The sequence below is a fragment of the Musa acuminata genome, chromosome BXJ3-6 (assembly GCF_036884655.1).
Source record: "Musa acuminata AAA Group cultivar baxijiao chromosome BXJ3-6, Cavendish_Baxijiao_AAA, whole genome shotgun sequence".
NCBI lineage: Eukaryota > Viridiplantae > Streptophyta > Magnoliopsida > Zingiberales > Musaceae > Musa > Musa acuminata.
The window spans coordinates 3405946-3426288 of record NC_088354.1 but is presented as its reverse complement, the minus strand read 5'-3'; the positions used below and the strand labels follow the sequence as shown (position 1 = coordinate 3426288).

The window sequence follows — 20343 nt, the reverse complement described above, 5'->3', positions numbered from 1 at the left end:
TGGCCTTCTTTTTTTCTTTGTTTGTTTGTTGTTGATCAATACACTTTGTAATTTTTGTTGATGAGTTCATCAAGATGATAATTTTGTACAAGTTGGGTTATTAGAAACAATAAAAGAAAACCCATTAGAATACGACGATCAATGAGGATAGAGAAAAGTTAAAGATAAACCAAGGGAATGATTAGTTAGAGCTATCATGATCATGAAAGGAAGGTGAATTATAATTGATACTAGGAATATGAGGTCCCATCAGCTCTATGTCGGTAGAGTGGACTATGTTGTCATCGCAAGGTATGACGATATTAATTGAGACTCCTTGCTTTTAAGTAATGTTTGATAAATTCTATACATATATTTTTTCTATAATTCTTTAGAACTAGTGAAATTATTCATCTTTAAATGTCAAGTTTGAGGTTTTTTCCAATTGTAAACGTCGATATTCATATCTTAATGAGATAATATGCCCAAAGCATTTATCAATAATATATATGTATTATGTACGCTCAGTGCATAAGACTCATACTAATGTAGGGTCTACAAAAGCTAATGACTCGAACTTGATTTTTAAATCGTAAAAAAATAATCTTATTTCTTGTTTGACGGCACAGAAAATCAATTAAATTCATAACAAACAATAAAGAAATATGATTTATCAAAATTATTAAAGTGAATGATGTATTGTGATTATCCTTTAGCTTTAGCAGTGGGGCCATTGGAACTGGCTAAGGCTCTACCTAATTCCTTACCTACAGCTCAAAAGAGGCACCATAGCATGGCTTGCATAAAGTTTATGGACTTACAATATGGTAAGTTGCCATTAGTCTTTGGTGATAACTCTGTTGAAGTGACTATTGACATTCTAACAGAAGCACCCACCAAACTTTAACTATTGTAGTTACAGTTTGAGAACCATAAATTAAGATGTTTTTGACACTTGAATAGAAACAATTCAAGGTTAAGGATCAGCTCATCAATCCATGCAAAGTAAATATTGAGTATAGAGAAGCAGAGGATCTATGAATGGAAGATAAATTATGAGTATAATGCCTTCTTCTTGCCCCCCTTTTTTTTTTTTTTTTATATATGCTACTACTTTCACCTTGACTGTTTAATAAGGTATACAATTTTGAAATAGTACCATTTTGACACGGACTTAGCTGGTTTTGCCTAAGTCGTGCGGCACCCTTGCGTGTCCGTCCGCAAAGGTCAGCCTCCCCGAAGACTCCCATTGTCCCTTAGGACCAACAAAAGAGAGAACAGGTAAGAGAGAACGCCTCAATCGGGATCCACAAGCAAACATGTCCGAAAAACACTTCATAGACAATGCAAATTACAAACAGACTTTACAAGCTCTGAACAGTGGCACAACAAAGGGTAAAATAGTCCATTACAGACCGAAAAGCTCTCGCACGTGTCCACATGACACAACCTTTATTTACAAGCCTAAAGAGGCCACCAACCCAACTAAAATGAGACTATTAAGCCTTCGACCGCCCCTTTACATTCTGTACAGGGCATGAACATGCCAACAGACACGGACAGATATAAGCATTACATCAAACATCCTGTTTCAAAGTTTGTCCGTGACATTCTCCCCCACTTATCCCTTCGACGTCCTTGTCGAAGCCTTTGTGAACACTGCAACTCTTCGCCTTTGCTGAGTCTTCAATCTTCCGCTCCAACTGCAATGCGCCTCCTGGCTCCCAGCTGCTCTCCGCTACTGTTTTTGAGTAGTCGAACCTTTGATCCGCCATGCTGCTTCAACTCGCCAATGACTCTGACTCTGGTGTGGGGTTGGCTGAGTTGTGTTGATCCTCGTTGATTCCTGCGGATCCACCAAATGAAGGAAAAGACCATCCTTACTGCGCCAGTTTCTCAGAATTTTCACATGCTGCTTGAATTGGGTGGATGCTTGTTGGAGCTTTAACGAGCATCGCCTCGCAAACTTCTGAAGTTTTGGGTCCTTCCTCCACAAAATCTGCTCATTGACTCTTCTTTCAGTTAGTCATCACATCCAAGTAGGTTCGCATCACTTCCACTTTCGATTGGCATTTCGTTGGGAAATGAAGCGGACAATCTACTCTCAGTAGCACTGATCACCGTTGGTGAGGATTTGACAACTATTGTCTTCCATTATCTTCGAAGGGTCTTTGAACTTGTGCAGAGCTCCTCTGCTGGATATATAAGAGAACTGGGGTACTCGGTTTCGCCCATTCTCTTGAGAGTTGAGAAGGCAAAGGTTACTTGACTTCGCCCGCCTCCTCGAGGTTGTACTTCATGCATCGAGCTGGTTACTGGCCTTCGCCTGCTCTTTGCTCACACTTCTGAAGCACTTGAAGTGTTTGCACTCCTTGCGTTGAGTTAGCTACTGTGATTCACCTTCTCAATGCCATTGAACTTCTGGAATGCAGGAAGTTTTCACCCCAACTTGGAGTAATTCTCTGATAGATGAGGTCGCCTCTGGGATTGTACCGTCTTCTCCATCAACCCTGCCGCCTACTCCACTGAGTAGCAAAGGTACAGCACCACGTACTGCCTGCTTCGTTCCTTGGTCATGCACTTTTGCATGACCCGAAGTCCTTCACTTACGGCTATCTTGATGAGAAACTGTTGACACCGGTCTTACGAAGTTTCTTGGCCTCTGCCCTTCAGCCTTGTCTCGGTACTTGGAGATTGCCTCTGCATGCTCCACCTCCTCGGCCCCTTTCACGACCAAACGCTCTCCCTCCGTGAGAGCAAGGGATCAATGACTTTGACGGAAGTCCCGCCTCTGCGGTACCATGGCGCTGCCATGCCCATGGCCCTACTATCCGTCGCCTCGCATCTGCATCCCTTTTCTTCATGATCAGTAGATATGTCTCCGTGGCACTCCTCTGAGTCCACCTCCATTCTAACTGATGCTTGATTTTGGGTAGCTAAGTCCCTCTGGACTCGTCGTCGCTTCCTCGCCCCTTTTGACCTCCTGCTTCAACACCTCTGTGTTCTCTAAGCAGTCTGTTTGGTCGATGGAAAGACAGACTGCAACTCCCATGCATGGCCTCCGCCATCGCGTTGTAGGGTTTGCACCAATTCTGTTCTCCATAGCTTCCTTGGTAGCAACGTTCGCTTACTCGACCTTGTCCTCTGACTTGTCGGGCTCCCTTAAGCGAATATGAGCTCTGGAGCAGTCCAACTCTCCAGCTGCTTCGATCATACCTCTGCATGATCAAGTCCCTCCCATGGGACTCCCTGGTACTTGCATACGAACTTTTCCCTTGGTGGAACCCAGCCCTCATATGCTGATGACCAAGGTTTTCATCCGATGCAAAATTCGGTGCACGCCCGGAAGACCCGCCTCTGCGGTACCATGGCCTTCACTCCTTGAATCCATAGCCCTTCTTGCCGTCGTGTTGTTCACCAAAGCGGAGCTCCCAGTAGCTCCCGATCATACCTCCATATGATCTCATCCCTCACGGGACAAGTTGTGTGTATCGCATTGCCACGAACTGTTCCACCACGATCCGCTGCACCATGTCGCCTCCTGGTGACATCTCCATTGCATTCTGATCCTTGGGGAATAAACTCGAATTGTGAACCCTCCATGTGTGGCCTCTGCCAATACATCGCCGGGTCTCTTCCACCTTCGATTTTGTTCGCTCCTTTGGCAATCGACCTTCATCCACCCACTCTTGGGTCACACCTAGATGAAGCACCGCTCTAGGACAGTCCGTCGCCTAGTAGCTCCCGAAGTCCACCGACTTCACTGTGATTTGTGCACCATTGTTTGGATCCTGGGCCTCTGCCCCTACCAGCACAATCTCCGCTGCACACTGCTTCCTTCATAGCAACTTGAATAGCAACACTGTGGCATATTCTTCAAGAGTACCTGCCTCTGCGTCCTCTTGCCCCGTGCTAAGGCCTTCTGAACCCAACTTCGCCTCCGCAAATTGAGTCGCCTTAGTTCCTCCATCAAATGCTACTCCGAGATAAGGTGCATGTGCCCCGAAGCTCCCTTCGTCTTTGGCACCATGCAAGATGAGTCCACTCCGTCAGAATGAAGGACCCATGGAACAACATGATCCTGCTCTTGCCTCTGCAAGAGCTCATGTCCTTGACCTCTGTCTAAGAAAAGCATTGTGCCTCTGCTCCATGTTCCAACTTCTCTGCTGGCTCCCTTCATGCGGCTTGGGAACTTTGCCAAGTTACACCCAAGTTGCTCCGCTCCTCGTTTTTACATTGAGTCGATGGTGGCCCTCGTGCCCACCATTCCACGGGTCAGCCCTCCCTTGAGTCCGATCTCCACATCGACTCCAAGTGTGCCTTCATTTAAGTTACTTTAGGTCGCTCCCCCACTTGATCTCGAAATGCATCCACCAATGCATTCTCTCGAGCGAGATCATGCGACGACTCCTCGCCGCTTGCTCAGTCCATCGAGCTTCGTGGAGTTGTTGTTTGTGAGGTACTCCTCCTCAACATGTGAAGTCCGTCTCACATGATTCTCCCTCTGGAGAGCTGAGACTTATCCCTCCTGGATAACTGTCCCATTGGAGCAACATCTCTCTTCGTTTCGGAGACCACCATCCCCTTGGACTACTCCGATCTGCTGAACCAACTGTGCATTGTTCTGCCTCCTGCAAACGCACTTGCTAGATTGCGACTCCCCGTCAATACAGCCCCCACTGCACCCCTCAAGGCCTAGCAACATGCTGAACTCGTTGCACACTTCAGCCTCCTACGGACGTATCCTTCACATGCCGAAGAGAAAGTTTCAATGCTCCATGGCGCCGAGTCTCGGCCGCCTTGGGATGGCCACGAACATTCCGTCGTCCGCATACAAGCCCATGCATGAGTACCAAATTCTTCGAGTTAGCAATTCCCCTCACCTCTGTGAGCTTTGCATAACTCTTTTGGTCGTTGAGCAACTCATTCCACCTTGGATGGTCTCATTCTTGCCAAGCGCCTCGCTTGCCTAGAGCACCATCAAGTATAGTTGTCAACGTTGAGCCGTAGCTCAAACTCGCCATCCCAACCTTTGTGCGCTCCAAATTCTTCCAAGCTTGCCTGTTCTCGTGGTGCCTCTTACGCGAAGGGTTGGCCATTCCTCTGAATGCCAATCTCAGATGCCCGCTCCTTTGAGCGACTCTTTTCCCTACATCTCTATGCCCGTTTTCCCTCAAACGGTCGCGCGTGTGCTGACTGCCCTCAACGCAGCCCCGCTAGGTCCCCCACGTTTGCATGTCAAGTGTTTCTATGAGTGCTTGTCCCGCTCTGATACCAAATGACACGGACTTAGCTGGTTTTGCCTAAGTCATGCGGCACCCTTGCGTGTCCGTCCGCAAAGGTCAGCCTCCCCGAAGACTCCCATTGTCCCTTAGGACCAACAAAAGAGAGAACAGGTAAGAGAGAACGCCTCAATCGGGATCCACAAGCAAACATGTCCGAAAAACACTTCATAGACAATGCAAATTACAAACAGACTTTACAAGCTCTGAACAGTGGCACAACAAAGGGTAAAATGGTCCATTACAGACCGAAAAGCTCTCGCACGTGTCCATATGACACAACATTTATTTACAAGCCTAAAGAGGCCACCAACCCAACTAAAATGGGACTATTAAGCCTTCGACCGCCCCTTTACATTCTGTACAGGGCATGAACATGCCAACAGACACGGACAGATATAAGCATTACATCAAACATCCTGTTTCAAAGTTTGTCCGTGACAATTTGGTACGGGCGATACGTACCAGTTCGATGGTATATTGATACGCGGACCGTTCGCTGCCGGACGGAACGTGCTACAGTGCTACAGTAATACACTATAGTAGTGTTACAGTAAGAAGAAGAAATATTTAAAATCGCTTGGTAATATTTAAAATCCTTCTTCTCTCATATTTCGTTTAATTACATTTACATACTCTTTTAAACTATCTCAAATTCTTTTTTTTTTCTCATAGTGCTCTCTTAAACTCTACAAAACAACGATTTGTGAATTGAATCGAAGCTAATTTAGAAAATATTAAGAGGAAGAACTTTCTAATTAACATGTATGTTTACATAAGGACAATCCATAATAGACTAAAATACGAACCTTATATAATATATTCTTCAAAGCCCGAAAAAGATATATGATACTATTCTTACCTAATTTACATTCATTTTGCTAAACTTATGCTATTATTATATTTATTTCTAACTTAAAAATTTTATCATAACTTTTTTTTTATTTTCAGATATTTTTGAAGGGTTTTACACCTAAATTAGGTGTACCGCTCGGTATGCCCTGACGTACCGTTCGTATACGATACCGTATCATACCAAGCCAACATCGAAATATCGGTACAATACGATATTGCATAACTTGCTTAATATCTCTCATAATTATGATTTGATTAATGATTGAAATTGACTTTTAGACATTTGATAAGAATCTTGGTGATTTAGTAGCTCCAAAATTAATGTTGATCAAAGTAAAATGAAGAATAAATAGGAGAAAAAGAACCAGTTAACATCAAGCAAAACACATATGGAAAGCATATTAAAGGATTCAATAACTATATCTAATGTTTAATTCAAGTTCATTGACTCTTGAATAGGAAACTTAAGTATCATATAATAAATCCAAACAACTATACAGAATTGATTGAAAATAGGACGATGAACGATAATATTGTAAGTCAATGAGATGTAATGATCAAAAAATTAATCCTTATAATTTTTGAGTAATTTTTAGACCCAAAAGTAACATAGAGTCCGACCAGCTCGATGGGAGGAATAGAATCACAAATTAGTGAGATTGAAGGAGATTGACTGTAGGTCATTCGGAGTTAGATCAATCTTTTGAAAGACATAAAAAAAAAATAAGAACTAATAAAAATAAAGATTATTGGGTATAGTTTTAAGATCAATATCGTGATCTGGCTGAGAGAATCGATCCATTAATATTCTTACTAAAAAGTACTGCTCATTAACTTAATAGAGTTGAGAGCTCGTGATGACTTATATATTCAATCACATATATAATTGAAAGCGACACCACACACCATGAGTGGTAGTACGTACCAATCCTTCATCGTCCTAAAGTTATGCTAATGATATCGTTGATAAGACAACAAATTGAGAGACTAATAATCTATATTTGATGACAAGATCAATGGCAATAGTTATGTTGTGTCGGCTGGTCTTTGTGCTAAATAAAACACCATTAAATCAGCATGTTATTGCAAGATTTGATGTTTACTATGCCACTATGTTATTGACATGGAAGCTTATGGAGATCCCAATTCCATAGGTTTATCCGACTTAGATAGTTTTGGTGCTTATGCCTTTCACCCATCCAAAGATTACATGTGAATAGTTTACGAAGATGTATATTTTAATTATATTTGATGAACAGTAAGGAAGCTTAATTATATAAAATTGTCATGATTAACTTTTCTTGGGACCGATTTGGAAGTTTAGATTAGGACAAATAATTTAGCCAAATCTAATTAATGCAACATTAGAATAATGTATTAAGACTAATCATAGATTATCACCTATAATTAGTTATATTTAATATTTCGATCCATATATCTTCAAAAGTTATATTGAGATTATATACTTACGAAGGTGAAACATTTAATCTCATTTCTTTTCACACCGTCAATCATATTGACGAAAATATTGTAGAATTTACTTATGATTTATAAGAAGAAATAAGATTAAATATCTCAATATAAACTTTAAAAATATATAGATTGGAATGTTAAAGATAACTAATTACATGAGATAATTTATAATTAGCCTTAGTTTGTCATTATCATCGCTAAGCCTTTTTATTTTCTTTGTGAACCATGGCCTAGGCAAGAAATAGATGATAAGCTCATTGATGATGATTCCCCTACAACATGATTAGCTTCCTTTTCTCTTACTTTCTTTCTTTGTTCTTTTATTCTTGTTGGTCCCAAAAGACTTCAAGTGGGTGTGTACATCATGACTCAAAAAATGCCACCCACTTTTTGTTTGATCTGGTTGGATGTCCCATTAATCATTCCTTGGATTTCTAATTGATCACTTCCTTTTGGATCCAGTAATCTAGGATTCTAAGCTACCATTTTCTTGCTACTGCCTGGCAGTTCTTGGATTGCATTAGTCTTGCTATGCTCATTTCCTAGAGCTCACTTCTTGGTCTCCCACAGAAGGTTAAAGCAGTTTTAATGGGCATGAGATTTTGATCAGAGTTGAGCACCACAAAACATGTGCAATTGAGGATGATAACACAAGTTTTCATGAACATCAATTCCAATATAATATGGGAGAAGCCTTTTTTATGTGGGAAAACTTCTAAAAGCAATGGTTTGGAGCCCCCCAAAAAGGAATAAAAAGAAATACCCCATTTTAAAGCTAATTATAGTGCTTTCTTTAATCATCTTTCTTGTGGGTTCTAAAAGCAAAACTCAACTTTATATTAATGGCATTGGTTCATCCAAAAAGCTAAACATATTAATACTGATCTCAGATGATATTTTGTTTCCTTTTCTTCAGCATGAGAATGAGAAGAAGAAGTGAACTCAACCAATAAGCTGTCCATATCTCATCATAACTTTAGTGTGAGTCTAACAATGCAATTCCTATTGAAGAAACCAATGGGTTTTGCACAATATGAAACCTTTCTACTTCCCTTATTATTTATGAACAAGCAGCTATCTAATCTCCATAATCAAATGTTGACACCTGATACTATTTGATTTGATTGCTGAACTGCTAATATTTCTTAGGTCAACAAGGAAGATTAAAGAAATAGTCATCTCTCCCACCAAACTTGGTGGTTTGTCTTTATTTAGGTGTTAAACTACTCTTGGATTGAAAATAATCATCCCCAATTCTCAAACAAATCAACCACTAACTTCTCATCTTCAGATCAATCATATCAGTACACTCATTCAAGTTGACAATTTATCGGATATCGGTGCCTAATAAAATCATAAAGTCATAGCTATTTAGGGTTGTTATATTTATAGTCCTATGAAAATTTATATTTTTTATTATATTAAAAACTTAAAATTTTTATTTATAGTTTCTAAAATTCTTTTTAAAATTTTTTTCGTCTCTTCTCATACCACTATTTCATATCTTTTACGAGTATAAGTTTCATTTGCTTACAGTCATATCATCTAAAATGATATTCTCATATTTTATCTTTGGTTGAAATATGAGTTTATTTCTTTCGTAGCAACTTTTGTTAGCAAGACTACTTGATTATAAAATTAATCTCTTTGTTCTAAGGACAAAGAGTCAGATCATTAGAAAAAACCACTAAATTCTTTTTCAGAAACATGAATGATAATATTTGAGTTTCCAAAGTAGATTCTTCTTTTCTGATGCAAAGACTGTTGTCTGAGTCATAAGAATATTTCTTCAGCATAAGTAGTCAAGTCTTTTTTTTTTTCTTGTTTGAATTGTGGAAAACAGATGCACATCTCAGTTAATCCAAGAACAAGTTCTAGCCTCCCATTCTCTCTCATCCAATTTCTTTGAGCAGCCAAAGCTGACCTGCTCTACCTTATCATTTGTTGTTTCTGACTAGTATTAGTCAAAGCAATGGAAGCTCCTGAAAGAAATCCCCAACCCCTTCAAACTTAAAACATGGTTGTTGCTGTCACCAGCTTCCCCTGTTCTCATTTGTTTATAATCCCCCCTCCCTCTCTCTCTCTCTCTCTCTCTCTCTCTCTCTCTCTCTCTCTCCACTAATTCTCAAGCACAAATAATAATAATAATAACATTACAATCTCATACTTCTTGTAAACACAACAAGATGTTGTCTGCATTCAATCCTTCAATACAAGGAAAAACAGAAATTGTAGAACACCAAGCTTCATTGTTTAACTGTAGCATAGATGAGACAGAACAGGATGTCTTCATTTGCTCATTCCACTATGGCTGAGAGAAAATGACAGAAACTCAACAAATTAACCACCGCCAAGAACAATTTTTACTGCACTGAGGAATATCTTTTATATGCTCTCTTTTATTTATACATATAATCAAACACCAACAGCAAAAAAAATTGGCACCTAATGACTAGTTTTATGATACTTTAGCCTTCCTTCATCTTAAGTTACCTATCCTTGATTACATTGACTTTTAAAGGTCTTGACTGTTGATAAATATTCCTTCTCTTATCATTTTGTCTAGTAATAACATTTGGATCAATGATTTTAGTTAAATTCATTCTGAGTTCTATCCATCCACCAAACACAACAAGATGACTAATTTTTTAATCATTTAGTCTTCCCCTTAAATTATTTATACAACATTGAACACATCAACCACATTTGACTATTGATAGTATTTTTAATTATTTTATTTTGAGGAAAAATTGTTGCATTTCGAATTATGATATTATTTTAAATTCTTTAATTTTATCATTTCATCTGTAAGCTTAAGTCAATTTTTATATATACAATTTGAATTGTTCAAGAAATCATTCACATAAAATTAATTTGTAGAGAAGAGGTCAAATCATGATGAACTAATTTTATGATGAACTATTTTTCCTCCTACAAATTGAAGTAATTCCACTGTCCAATTACTACATGCTTACAAAGTGGAGCTGTCTATTCTCACTATTACCTCTCTTTTCTACTGTGCAAAAGAAACAAGCATTTGAACTAAACAAGGGGAATCGAAGCAGGTGTGCCTTCCCTCTTATCCTGTTCCGGCAAAACGACGCCCCCCCACCGGCGACCCGACGACCGCACCGTTACCGACTCCGTTTCACTTACGCCACACTGGTCATGAGCCGGCATCGAGAATGACGTCGTCAATTCTCTCACCTCGTGTCTTCTGTTGGGTTGTTGAAAGGGACGCCGAGGGTACACCGCACCGCGGTCAGCCTTCCCCTCACAGCTTAGAAAAGTCGACGCTTGAAAGCACGCAGCAATCATTCTTGCCTGCCTGCTTTGATCCGTTTCTTGATTCCCAGTCCCCCTCTCTCCCTCTTCTCCCATTCTTCCGCATCCTCTCCAATCTTGGTAAGCACTTGTTGCTCTTGATCTATTTGTGTGGTCGCTTGATAAATATTTTAGGTGGTTGTGATTTACTATTAGCTTTCTTTTCCCCCTTTGAATTTTGACTGGTTAAATGAAAAGATCTTATGATGTTTTGATTTGATACTTAAATTGTCTTGGGAGATTTTCGTGCGTTGATGCCCGGCCGTGATTTTGTTGCTGGTGTTGTAGTCGATAGTTTGATTTCGAGCTTTTGGAGCTAAGAATCAATCACCGGGAGGCATCTCGTAAATCATTCTTTCAGAAAGAAAAGAAATATGGATTTGCCTGATGACTAAGATTGCGGTGCTTTTCGATGGATGCTATTGTAGCTAAATTGATTGTGACTCATGCTTTGTGTTTTTGTGAGAATTAAATGGTCTTTTAGATATGGATGCTGTTAGCGGTGGCCAATTGGATTCAGATGGTGTTGTTATCGATTGTGTTGACTAGGGTCTCTTAGGTTGGGAGCAGAAAATGTCTGGAGGAACGCAGCAGAGCTTGAGGAAGTATTTGGGTGCCCTCAAAGACACGACCACTGTCAGCTTGGCCAAAGTGAACAGTGATTACAAGGTTGGAAGTCATTGTTACTGCTTTTACCTCTACAACTTAATTCTATTTTATTTTTCTTTGTTCCCTGATCTGGTTAGCTTGATTTTCTTTTTCTGTTAAACCAGGAACTGGATATTGCCATTGTGAAGGCCACAAATCATGTAGAGCGTCCTGCCAAGGAGAAGTACATACGAGGTAGGCACGGCATCGTTTGGTTCATTTGGCATTCAAAGATAATTGGAGCTTCTATGATGGGCCATTTTGTTTGCTTTTTTAGGTTATAGTGTTTCTTGGTGATGTTTTGTTGGAGTGGCATCACTTGTTAATTATTTCTTATCGACATACATGGTTATGCTTCAACATGATATGCCATATTTTGAAGTCATATAAATCTAATTACACTATGTAATCTTTCATCAGGTTGACAAAGATATGTCATCTTTGTGCTAAGTATCTAAAGCTAATTCAGATGAAATGTCCCACTTCACTGTTATCGTACCACTCTCTGTTGGTTCATTCTCTTCATCCTTCTGATGAAGAATATATACAGATAATTACATTTAAAATATATATAAGATAGGGCACACAAATTAAAATCATATTCTTGTCTGCCATCAATAAGATGACTTCCTGTCGTTCTATTGTACAAATTTCGATCTGATTCTACTAGGCATTCGAAACCTATCTTGTTACACAGATTAAGAAAGAGGCCAATGGACTAAAAGTTCAAAGGGCACCATTTACTGCATCTGCTATCCTTTTTGCTGACAATGAGAACTTTTTTAACCTCAAACAAAGATGGAAGCTAAATCTTGAGAGCTGAAAGAAAGAATCTCTGGAGGTTACCCACCTTTCCATTGTGGTAACCCCATTACACTTATTCTGGAGTTCTGGTGAATATTGAGTTTGCGCATAAATGCAGTAATAATATGGTTTCCTCCAGAAGAATTTCCTTGTTGGGCACACCTCCTCTTTGGTTCATTTAAGTCAGTTCCAAATAAGAACCACAGTTGATATTTGGAGTTCCTTTTTCTAAGTTCAGTGTTTATTGTTTTTTGTTCATATATTTTTGACTTGATGCTTGGTTAATTTGTTATTTAATATTTTTGCAGCCATCTTTTATGCTATTTCAGCTGCCAGACCTCGGGCAGATGTAGCTTACTGCATTCATGCTCTTGCTAGGCGTCTTGCAAAGACGCACAATTGGGCGGTATATACTCCACTATGATATTTTCTCTGCAGTGGTTCTATTTTTTTGTGCATAGAATAAAAACTGAAAAGAAAAGAATTTTGATTGTGCTGTTCTAATATATGTCTGGAACTAAGCTTCCCTTGCTATAATAAGTAGTTGATTTCTAACTCCTTGATGACTTGATCTCGAGGGACAATTTAAAAGATGTTTTTAATTTTGATCGAGGGTGGGCTTTGGTACAACAGTAAGGTTGTTTCTCTGTGACATGGGTGACTAGGGTTCGAGTCACAAAAAAAATCTTTTTAAATATTTAAAGGCAAGGTTGTGTGCATTGGCCCTCCCCAAACCCCGTATTGGTGGGAGTCTCGTGTACTGGATATGCCCTTTTTCCTGACTTTGATCAATTGATGCAGCAAATAATTTCACTTATTGCACCATTTCACCATTACATGAGCATTCACTAGATCATATATTGCATGGCAAGGTTCAATACAGAGAAAGACTTTTTTAGTAGAAAAGTAGTTAGAAACTTGTGGAAGAAGAACTCTAACTGGCGAGATATGAAGTAATTAACTATGTGCAGCAGAACAAGATTTGAGAGCTGAAATTATGATTTGCCTTTTCTTTTGCTTATTACTTTTAAACTTGTATCTTGTTGGAAGCTTTTCTTTCCTGGACTTTCCTTTTTATGTAAATCTCAATAATGAAATGTGGAAGGATTTGAAATATCCATAAAAAATATGAAATAAATTTACAAGTTAATATTTTTATGTTTATTTTCAATTTCCAACTCAATGTGCCTTATTAAAAATTACTTGCAGCATATGTGCAACTTACTTATGTTTGCAGTGTCACTGATTTAATATTGGTTGCAATTCAGGTTGCATTGAAAACCTTGATTGTTATACATCGTGCTCTGAGGGAAGTGGATCCCACATTCCGTGAAGAACTCATTAATTATGGGAGAAGTAGAAATCATATGCTGAACTTGGCCCATTTTAAAGATGATTCCAGTGCATATGGTATTCATCCTGCTCAGCAGACTGTAGTGAGATAAACAAACAACTGTTTTATTGTTTTACATGTATGTTCTTATTTGAATGGTTTTCAGCCTGGGATTATTCTGCATGGGTACGTACCTATGCGTTATATTTAGAGGAGAGGCTCGAGTGTTTCCATGTTCTCAAATATGACGTAGAGACAGATCCTCCGGTATGCAAATGTTAATTTTTTTTTTCTTTTGTTTCTAGTTTTGTGTACGTAAGTGCTTTAGAAGCTTCCTCTGGTGATTTTGTTGATTCAAGACAGAATTATTTTTGACTGAGCATGGCAAAAAGTTGGGTATCATAGAACACCAAAAACTTAAGAGTTTCCCGTGAAGCCTCTAGATATATCAAAGGCCTGAAGGGTGAAGGACAAGTACATCCTTCCCTTTTCTAAGAACCATTATCTTGAGAAACATATTCAATTTATTGGCTTATTCATAACAATGAGTCTGTCAGCTGGGATTTCAGTAGATCAATCAAGACGCTGCATAAAGAGAATCCTGAAACTTCATAGACATAAATGATTTTTGGATATGAGTTTTGTGCATGCTGGAGATACTATTTTGAGATACTTATTAACTTGTTTATGGAATAATTTGACAACTTAAATAGTATCTAGTTATTTGTAAATCGAATTCCTTTTGAGACCATTTTGTGCATGCTAAACCTTGTGGAATGGGAGTGTCATTTAGTTAGATTTTTTCACTTTGTTTTAAGGATACATCTGATATTATATTGGTGGGATGCTTAGAGCCAACCTTTTAGTACTTAGCAAATTGCGGTTTTCTCATCTCAAAATATTTGCCCTCTAGGTGGGTTCGGCTCCAAGTAAAATACCCTGAGATTTTAGCATCTAAACCCTGTCAATTTTACCCATTACCATTGTTTATATATTATTATGATTTATCTTAGACACTAGAGATTGAGCTTTGGCATGACAATTATGTCACTCCTTCACTGTATAGATGGTTAGAGTTTGAGTCACAAAAACAACTTTGAAAAATCTTTTTGTATAATTCTAAAAGTCTGGACATAGTCAAATTACCGGTAGGATTTTTTGTAGACCCAATATTTTTCATCATACACAGAAAGCTTATAACACTATGCGCAAGTTAAAAAAAATTTCATACAGAGAATTTTTAGTCGAGAGTTTTAACTTTATTCTGAAGTAGTTAATTCATTGCTCCCGCCATGAGGTAGAAATTAACATTGCATGGTAGATAAGTAGCTAAAATGAGGGCTAACATATCTCTTTTGACACTTGGGTGTCAAGAATTTGAGTCACAGATATATTTGAACTTATAGGGGTAAAGTTGCTTACATGGACTGTACCCAACATCAAGTTGGAAGTATAAGCCTTATTTTTTTGGACTGCTGTAAGATATTACTGTTGTTGAGTTATCCTCAGGAGATATCATCATGGATCATCATAATGAATTATTACTTTTGCAGCACTAAGTATTGATGTGCCCAAATTATCCTCAGGAGATATCATCATGGATCATCATAATGAATGGTTACTTTTGCACCATTAAGTATTGATGTGCCCAAATATTATAGTTAGTTTTACTTGCTACAGTTATATCAGAATTATAGGAAAACTGTTTGGATCAACTTTATGCAACTAAGAAACCCTAAAACTATATACTTCCTAATAAGGGCAGGTGATTGAAACATAAATTTATTTTCTGTGACATTCCTTAGACCTCATTTAGATGATACATATTGGCCCCACATTGGGAGGAGTCTGGTTCACTGGGCCAAACTTGTTTCCTTTTCTTTCCTTTTTGTTAGCATGGTTTCAGTTACAAACTCAGAAAGATAGTTAACATCTATGAGTTTTGTCATATACATTCCAATTCACTTTGTAATTTATTAACTGATACATTAATATGTGTGATTTCTACAGAGAACTAAGGATCTTGAGACTGCTGAGTTGCTTGAACAATTGCCATCACTACAACAACTGCAACATCGTCTACTTGGCTGCCAGGTAAGCAAGCAAGATGCACTAGTTATTATATGAGTCATTAAAGAATTTAGTTTGTCGTGTTAAAGAGTGATTGATTCTATTGTCAACATTTTGCAGCCACAAGGAGCCGCATGCCATAATGTTATAATTCATCTTGCACTTTCTATGGTGAGTGAAGTTTGTGTTTATTCTGTATAATGAATTATTTACTGATGATTCTCATGACGCTTGTTTTTTCTGACTTGCCACTGCTAGGTTGCTGGGGAGAGTATTAAGATTTATAATTCCATTAGTGATGGTATAATTAATATGGTTGACAAGGTATTGGAATTTCATAAGTTATTAGTTGAAGGAACCCATTAGTTTGAATTTGTTTCTAACTTGTCTTTTGGCAGTTCTTTGAGATGCAACGACATGATGCAGTAAGGGCACTTGATATATACAGAAGAGCAGGTCAACAGGTACCTAAAATAATTAACCTGACTGAGAAATGTATTGAATTTTCATGTTTGAGAAAACCACATTTTATTGTATATTATATCATGTAACGATAGAAGATGTTTGTTGCTATATAACATCAATGCTAAAGTAACTGAAATAGGAGGATTTTTTGCTTTGGAAATTCAATTCAGATTTAAAATTTAGAGCAAAATGTTGCTTGATGGACAAAATAGAAACAAGTTAGTCTAGAAGAATGTTCTTTGTATAAGTATGGTTTAGATGTGTCAACTATTAAGTATATCTGGATTATGAGGAATGATGATTATCGGGATAATGGTAGTACTGATGGGAATCAAAAAGTAACTATCCAATAATGTTAGGAGTAGGATAAATTTAAAGGACTAGTTTTCACTGAGAGATGGATTACCATTTTGTTTGGCAAGTTGATCTTCTTGCTTGAAGTCAACAGACTTGCATCAATATCCTAGAGATGTCCAACTGAATTAAAACTTCAATGTGACTACCTGAAGAGACACTTCAAATAGTATCAGGCAGACATTTCTTTACCCTCTTTTTCCAATCCTGGATTCTTTATGGTCCAATACTAGCCATCAGTACAACAACCAGGTTATTTGAGTTCAGATGATCCGAGAGACTGAGTTGGCTTGGCTTGGGTGAACTTAATTGAGAGGTGATTGGACTCAGTCCAAGCTCAACCAAGCCTTGAAACATAAATTCAGGCTTCATTCTGTAGTGATTTGATTAAAAAAACCAAATAATCAACCTGAAATAACTTCTGAAAACTACAATGGAACAGAGCCTGAGCTGAGCTTGCCATTAGCCTATCCACTCAACCTTGTTCAATCGTGGCTTATTTTTGCAATAAATCTTGAAGTAATATGCCAATGACTAGACCTGAATTTAGAGCAAGTGTTTCAATTTGTTTGCAGCCATACTAACACAAATTTTTTCTGACCTTTCTGCAGGCAGAAAGATTGTCAGAATTTTATGAAGTATGTAAAAGCATGGACATCAGACGTGGAGAGAAGTTTATAAAAATTGAACAGGTCCTAATACTTTAGCTCTCTCGTCGTTCTCCTGTTGGTTAATATGACAAGGAGTACTTTGTACAAATAATTGCCCAATCTGACGGAAGTTACCTTATTAAAAAATTGCAGCCTCCTGCATCATTTTTAACAGCCATGGAAGACTATGTGAGAGACGCTCCACGAGCTTCCACAGTTCGCAAGGATCAGGTTGGAAACCTACTTAATTGTTTGATTTTTTTTTTTTGTCTGATTATGATCAATATGTTCTGCAAGCCTGCATATCAATAAGAAGAGTGATTTCTGTAATCTTTTCTATCAATACAACATTTAATAATATATTTTTATATCTAGTGTTGTAAGCAAGCAATAACAATTTAACCTACTTATGATGAAAATTGGAGCATCACTTGCAAGGCAATATAGTGATAATGGATCAATGATCTTACCAGGCATATAAAAAATAGACCTTCATTGTGCATGTTATTATATTGTTTTGGTTGATGAAAGTTTAATTAGGAATAACCCTAAACTTGAGTTACCGAGACAAATTTTAGAAACTAAAGGCTAAGCAGGCTAAAGGTCGAATTCGTAAAATGTAATTTAACAAGGTAAGAGAAGAACTGAAGGTGACTATTGATTAAGATGGAGGCATAAAAAGTTTCTACAAGTAAATGCTTTAGGTATATTAGATCTATTATTCAACAAGGAGATATGAAGATATTGCTCGTAGAATAAGAGCAAAATGGTAAAGTGGAGCAATGCATTGGGAGTTTTATATGATTATTGTATTCCTTAGATTTAAAGAAAATTTTCCGATAATTGTATGTTGATCATGCAGTGGATTGAAGTATTAGTCAATTGAGTTGTGTAGAAAAAATTAACATAGTTGAGATAAGAATATTGAGGTGGATATACAAATTTACTAAAAAAAGATAGAATAAAAAATTCATGGGCAAACAATTAAGTATAACTATGATAAATGATAATGTGAGAAAAAAAATATTTAAGATGGTATACAAATATTCAAAAACATCTATAACTATCATTGTTAGATGAGGTGTGAGAACAGATTGAGGAAGAAAATGTTACCAGAAATCATAAAATGAATTTGATTGCTCTTCATTAAATTAGGAATATTGTCCTGTGTAGAGTTCGGTGATGGGAAAATATCCATGTATCTGACTCGGAACAAAATAAAATGTTACTATTTGTTGTTGTGTTATGGCTTTAACATATAACTAATTTTAAAATTAGATGAAACTTGAATTCCTGATATGACTTGTGGCATGTGAATTGTTTAGTTTAAGAATTCACAAGTAAAATCATCATTTAACTTTTAGTTGGTAGTAGTCATGGAATTTTGCTGCTAAAGTATTTATGAGATCCTTTGACAGTGATTACATGATTTTGTATAGAACTTATTTCATGGGAACTTATTTCATGGTGATGATATACATCACTTATTCTGATCCGTCTTCTAAAAGGAACTTGACAGTACTTGATGTCCGTGCAACAGTACTTAGTGAGAAATATTTGGAATAATTGTTAAATCCTGAACTAAGCTCTATTATGTATTTGTCTGAATATCATGTGGTTTCATCTGAAAATTTTTTTTTATCCTACTTGATTACTGTTAACTGTTTGTTTCTTGAAAATGTAAACGATCTCTTAGTCAAGAGATGACAAAGATGCTGCTTCAAAAGTAGTATTGGCAATAGAGTACAAGAAGACCCCTGAAGAGGAAGAAGCACCTCCACCACCCCTTCCACAACCAGAACCAGTTAAAGTGGAAGCCCCTGTATCTGTAGTATCAGAACAGACAGATTTGCTGGTATGAAACAGATCCAGAATCTCAATTTTCCTTTAGCTTACAATATCTCTGAATCTTATCTCAACTTATTTGTATCAGGGGCTAAATGGTGCAACTCCAGTTGCATCAGAACTAGATAACAAGAATGCTATGGCACTTGCCATTGTTCCAGTTGGTAAACTCCCTAACCAGCATTGCTAATGTTCCTTATTTAAGCACATGGACTGGTCCCTTGATTTCTTTTCTCCTTTTAAATGCAAATCATTTCAGATAATGTTCCTAGCTCTGCTACCTCCAGTAGTCTGAATCCAGAGAATGGAACTACAGGCTGGGAATTGGCACTTGTAACAGCTCCCAGCTCAAATGAAAGTGCTGTGACTTCAAGTAAATTGGTAAGAGTTTCTTATACTGCAAAGATCTGCGTTCTGACCTAGGTTCTCAGTTCCCTGAAGGACTCACAATTAGCACAGATAGATAGCTCAGTTGGGATGCCACCCATGCAAAATTATGATGATTGCCTTCTTGACTATTATAAATGCAATCGACTATCGTGCAGGGTGGAGGATTTGACAAGCTCACATTAGACAGCTTATACGACGATGCAGAGAGGAGAGCAAATCAGAATGTGAGCTACAACCCGTGGGAGATGGGTCGGATGGCAGGTCCAATGATGCAACCAGTGGTTCATGACCCTTTCTATGCCTCAAATGCAGTCGCTGCACCTCATTTTGTGCAGATGGCAGCAATGGCCCAGCAACAACAAGCTTTCCTACTCCAGCAGCAGATGATGATGTCTGGTCAGCAGCCTCAGCAGACCCCTTTGAACCCTTTTGGTAATCCATATGCAGATGTCTCGTATGCTTCAGGAGTGCCTCTTCAACCATCCAATGCATATACTCGCCTCATCTAGATGAGAGAGGAGCATCTTTGTATTTTGTTCTTCGATAGGATTATTGTTAATAGTGGTCTGCTGCAATTTTTAAAGAGTATATTGGTCGATAGTCTGATTTATTTCTAGTGGTGATTGTAAGATGTGCTTATATATATGCATTTGCTTGCAGTGTGAGGCAAGAAGAACAAGATTCGATTTGTTACAGTAGATTGTAATAATGGATAATAAGAAATATTCTTTTGTGAATTTTATGACCTTTGTTCCAGCAACTAAAGTTGTAAACTACAATATTAGTGCTTCGACTGTTAGAATGAAACTGTGTTTATTAATGAGTTAATTTAGTTTTTATTGCTTTGTTGATTGCCGATAATTCTTGTGAA

General features: G+C 37.8%; 1 protein-coding gene across 2 annotated transcripts; it reads left to right on the top strand.

Moving 5' to 3' along the window:
• Nucleotides 1–10759: 10759 nt before the first annotated feature.
• LOC135641662 (putative clathrin assembly protein At5g35200) lies at nucleotides 10760–20214 on the top strand. Of its 2 annotated transcripts, none has more exons than XM_065157226.1 (16): nucleotides 10760–10994; nucleotides 11473–11582; nucleotides 11687–11756; nucleotides 12674–12771; nucleotides 13634–13775; nucleotides 13865–13965; nucleotides 15709–15792; nucleotides 15889–15939; nucleotides 16027–16092; nucleotides 16167–16232; nucleotides 17199–17279; nucleotides 17391–17468; nucleotides 18934–19092; nucleotides 19171–19246; nucleotides 19342–19463; nucleotides 19628–20214. In XM_065157226.1, exons 1-16 carry the CDS (start codon nucleotides 10775–10777, stop codon nucleotides 19979–19981), a joined length of 1878 nt encoding a protein of 625 aa, XP_065013298.1. In that variant the 5' UTR covers nucleotides 10760–10774; the 3' UTR covers nucleotides 19982–20214. The 2 variants fall into 2 exon arrangements, with proteins under 2 accessions (XP_065013298.1, XP_065013299.1); XM_065157227.1 differs by having other exon boundaries at nucleotides 10856–10994; nucleotides 11463–11582.
• Nucleotides 20215–20343: the final 129 nt, after the last annotated feature.

Bases quoted from the DNA above. Each gene is read 5' to 3' on its own strand.
- LOC135641662 (XM_065157226.1), top strand. From the start codon at position 10,775: ATGACGTCGTCAATTCTCTCACCTCGTGTCTTCTGTTGGGTTGTTGAA. The intron at 16,233-17,198 runs GTACCTAAAATA...ACCTTTCTGCAG, and splicing joins ACAGAAGAGCAGGTCAACAG to GCAGAAAGATTGTCAGAATT. The intron at 17,280-17,390 runs GTCCTAATACTT...AAAAAATTGCAG, and splicing joins AGTTTATAAAAATTGAACAG to CCTCCTGCATCATTTTTAAC.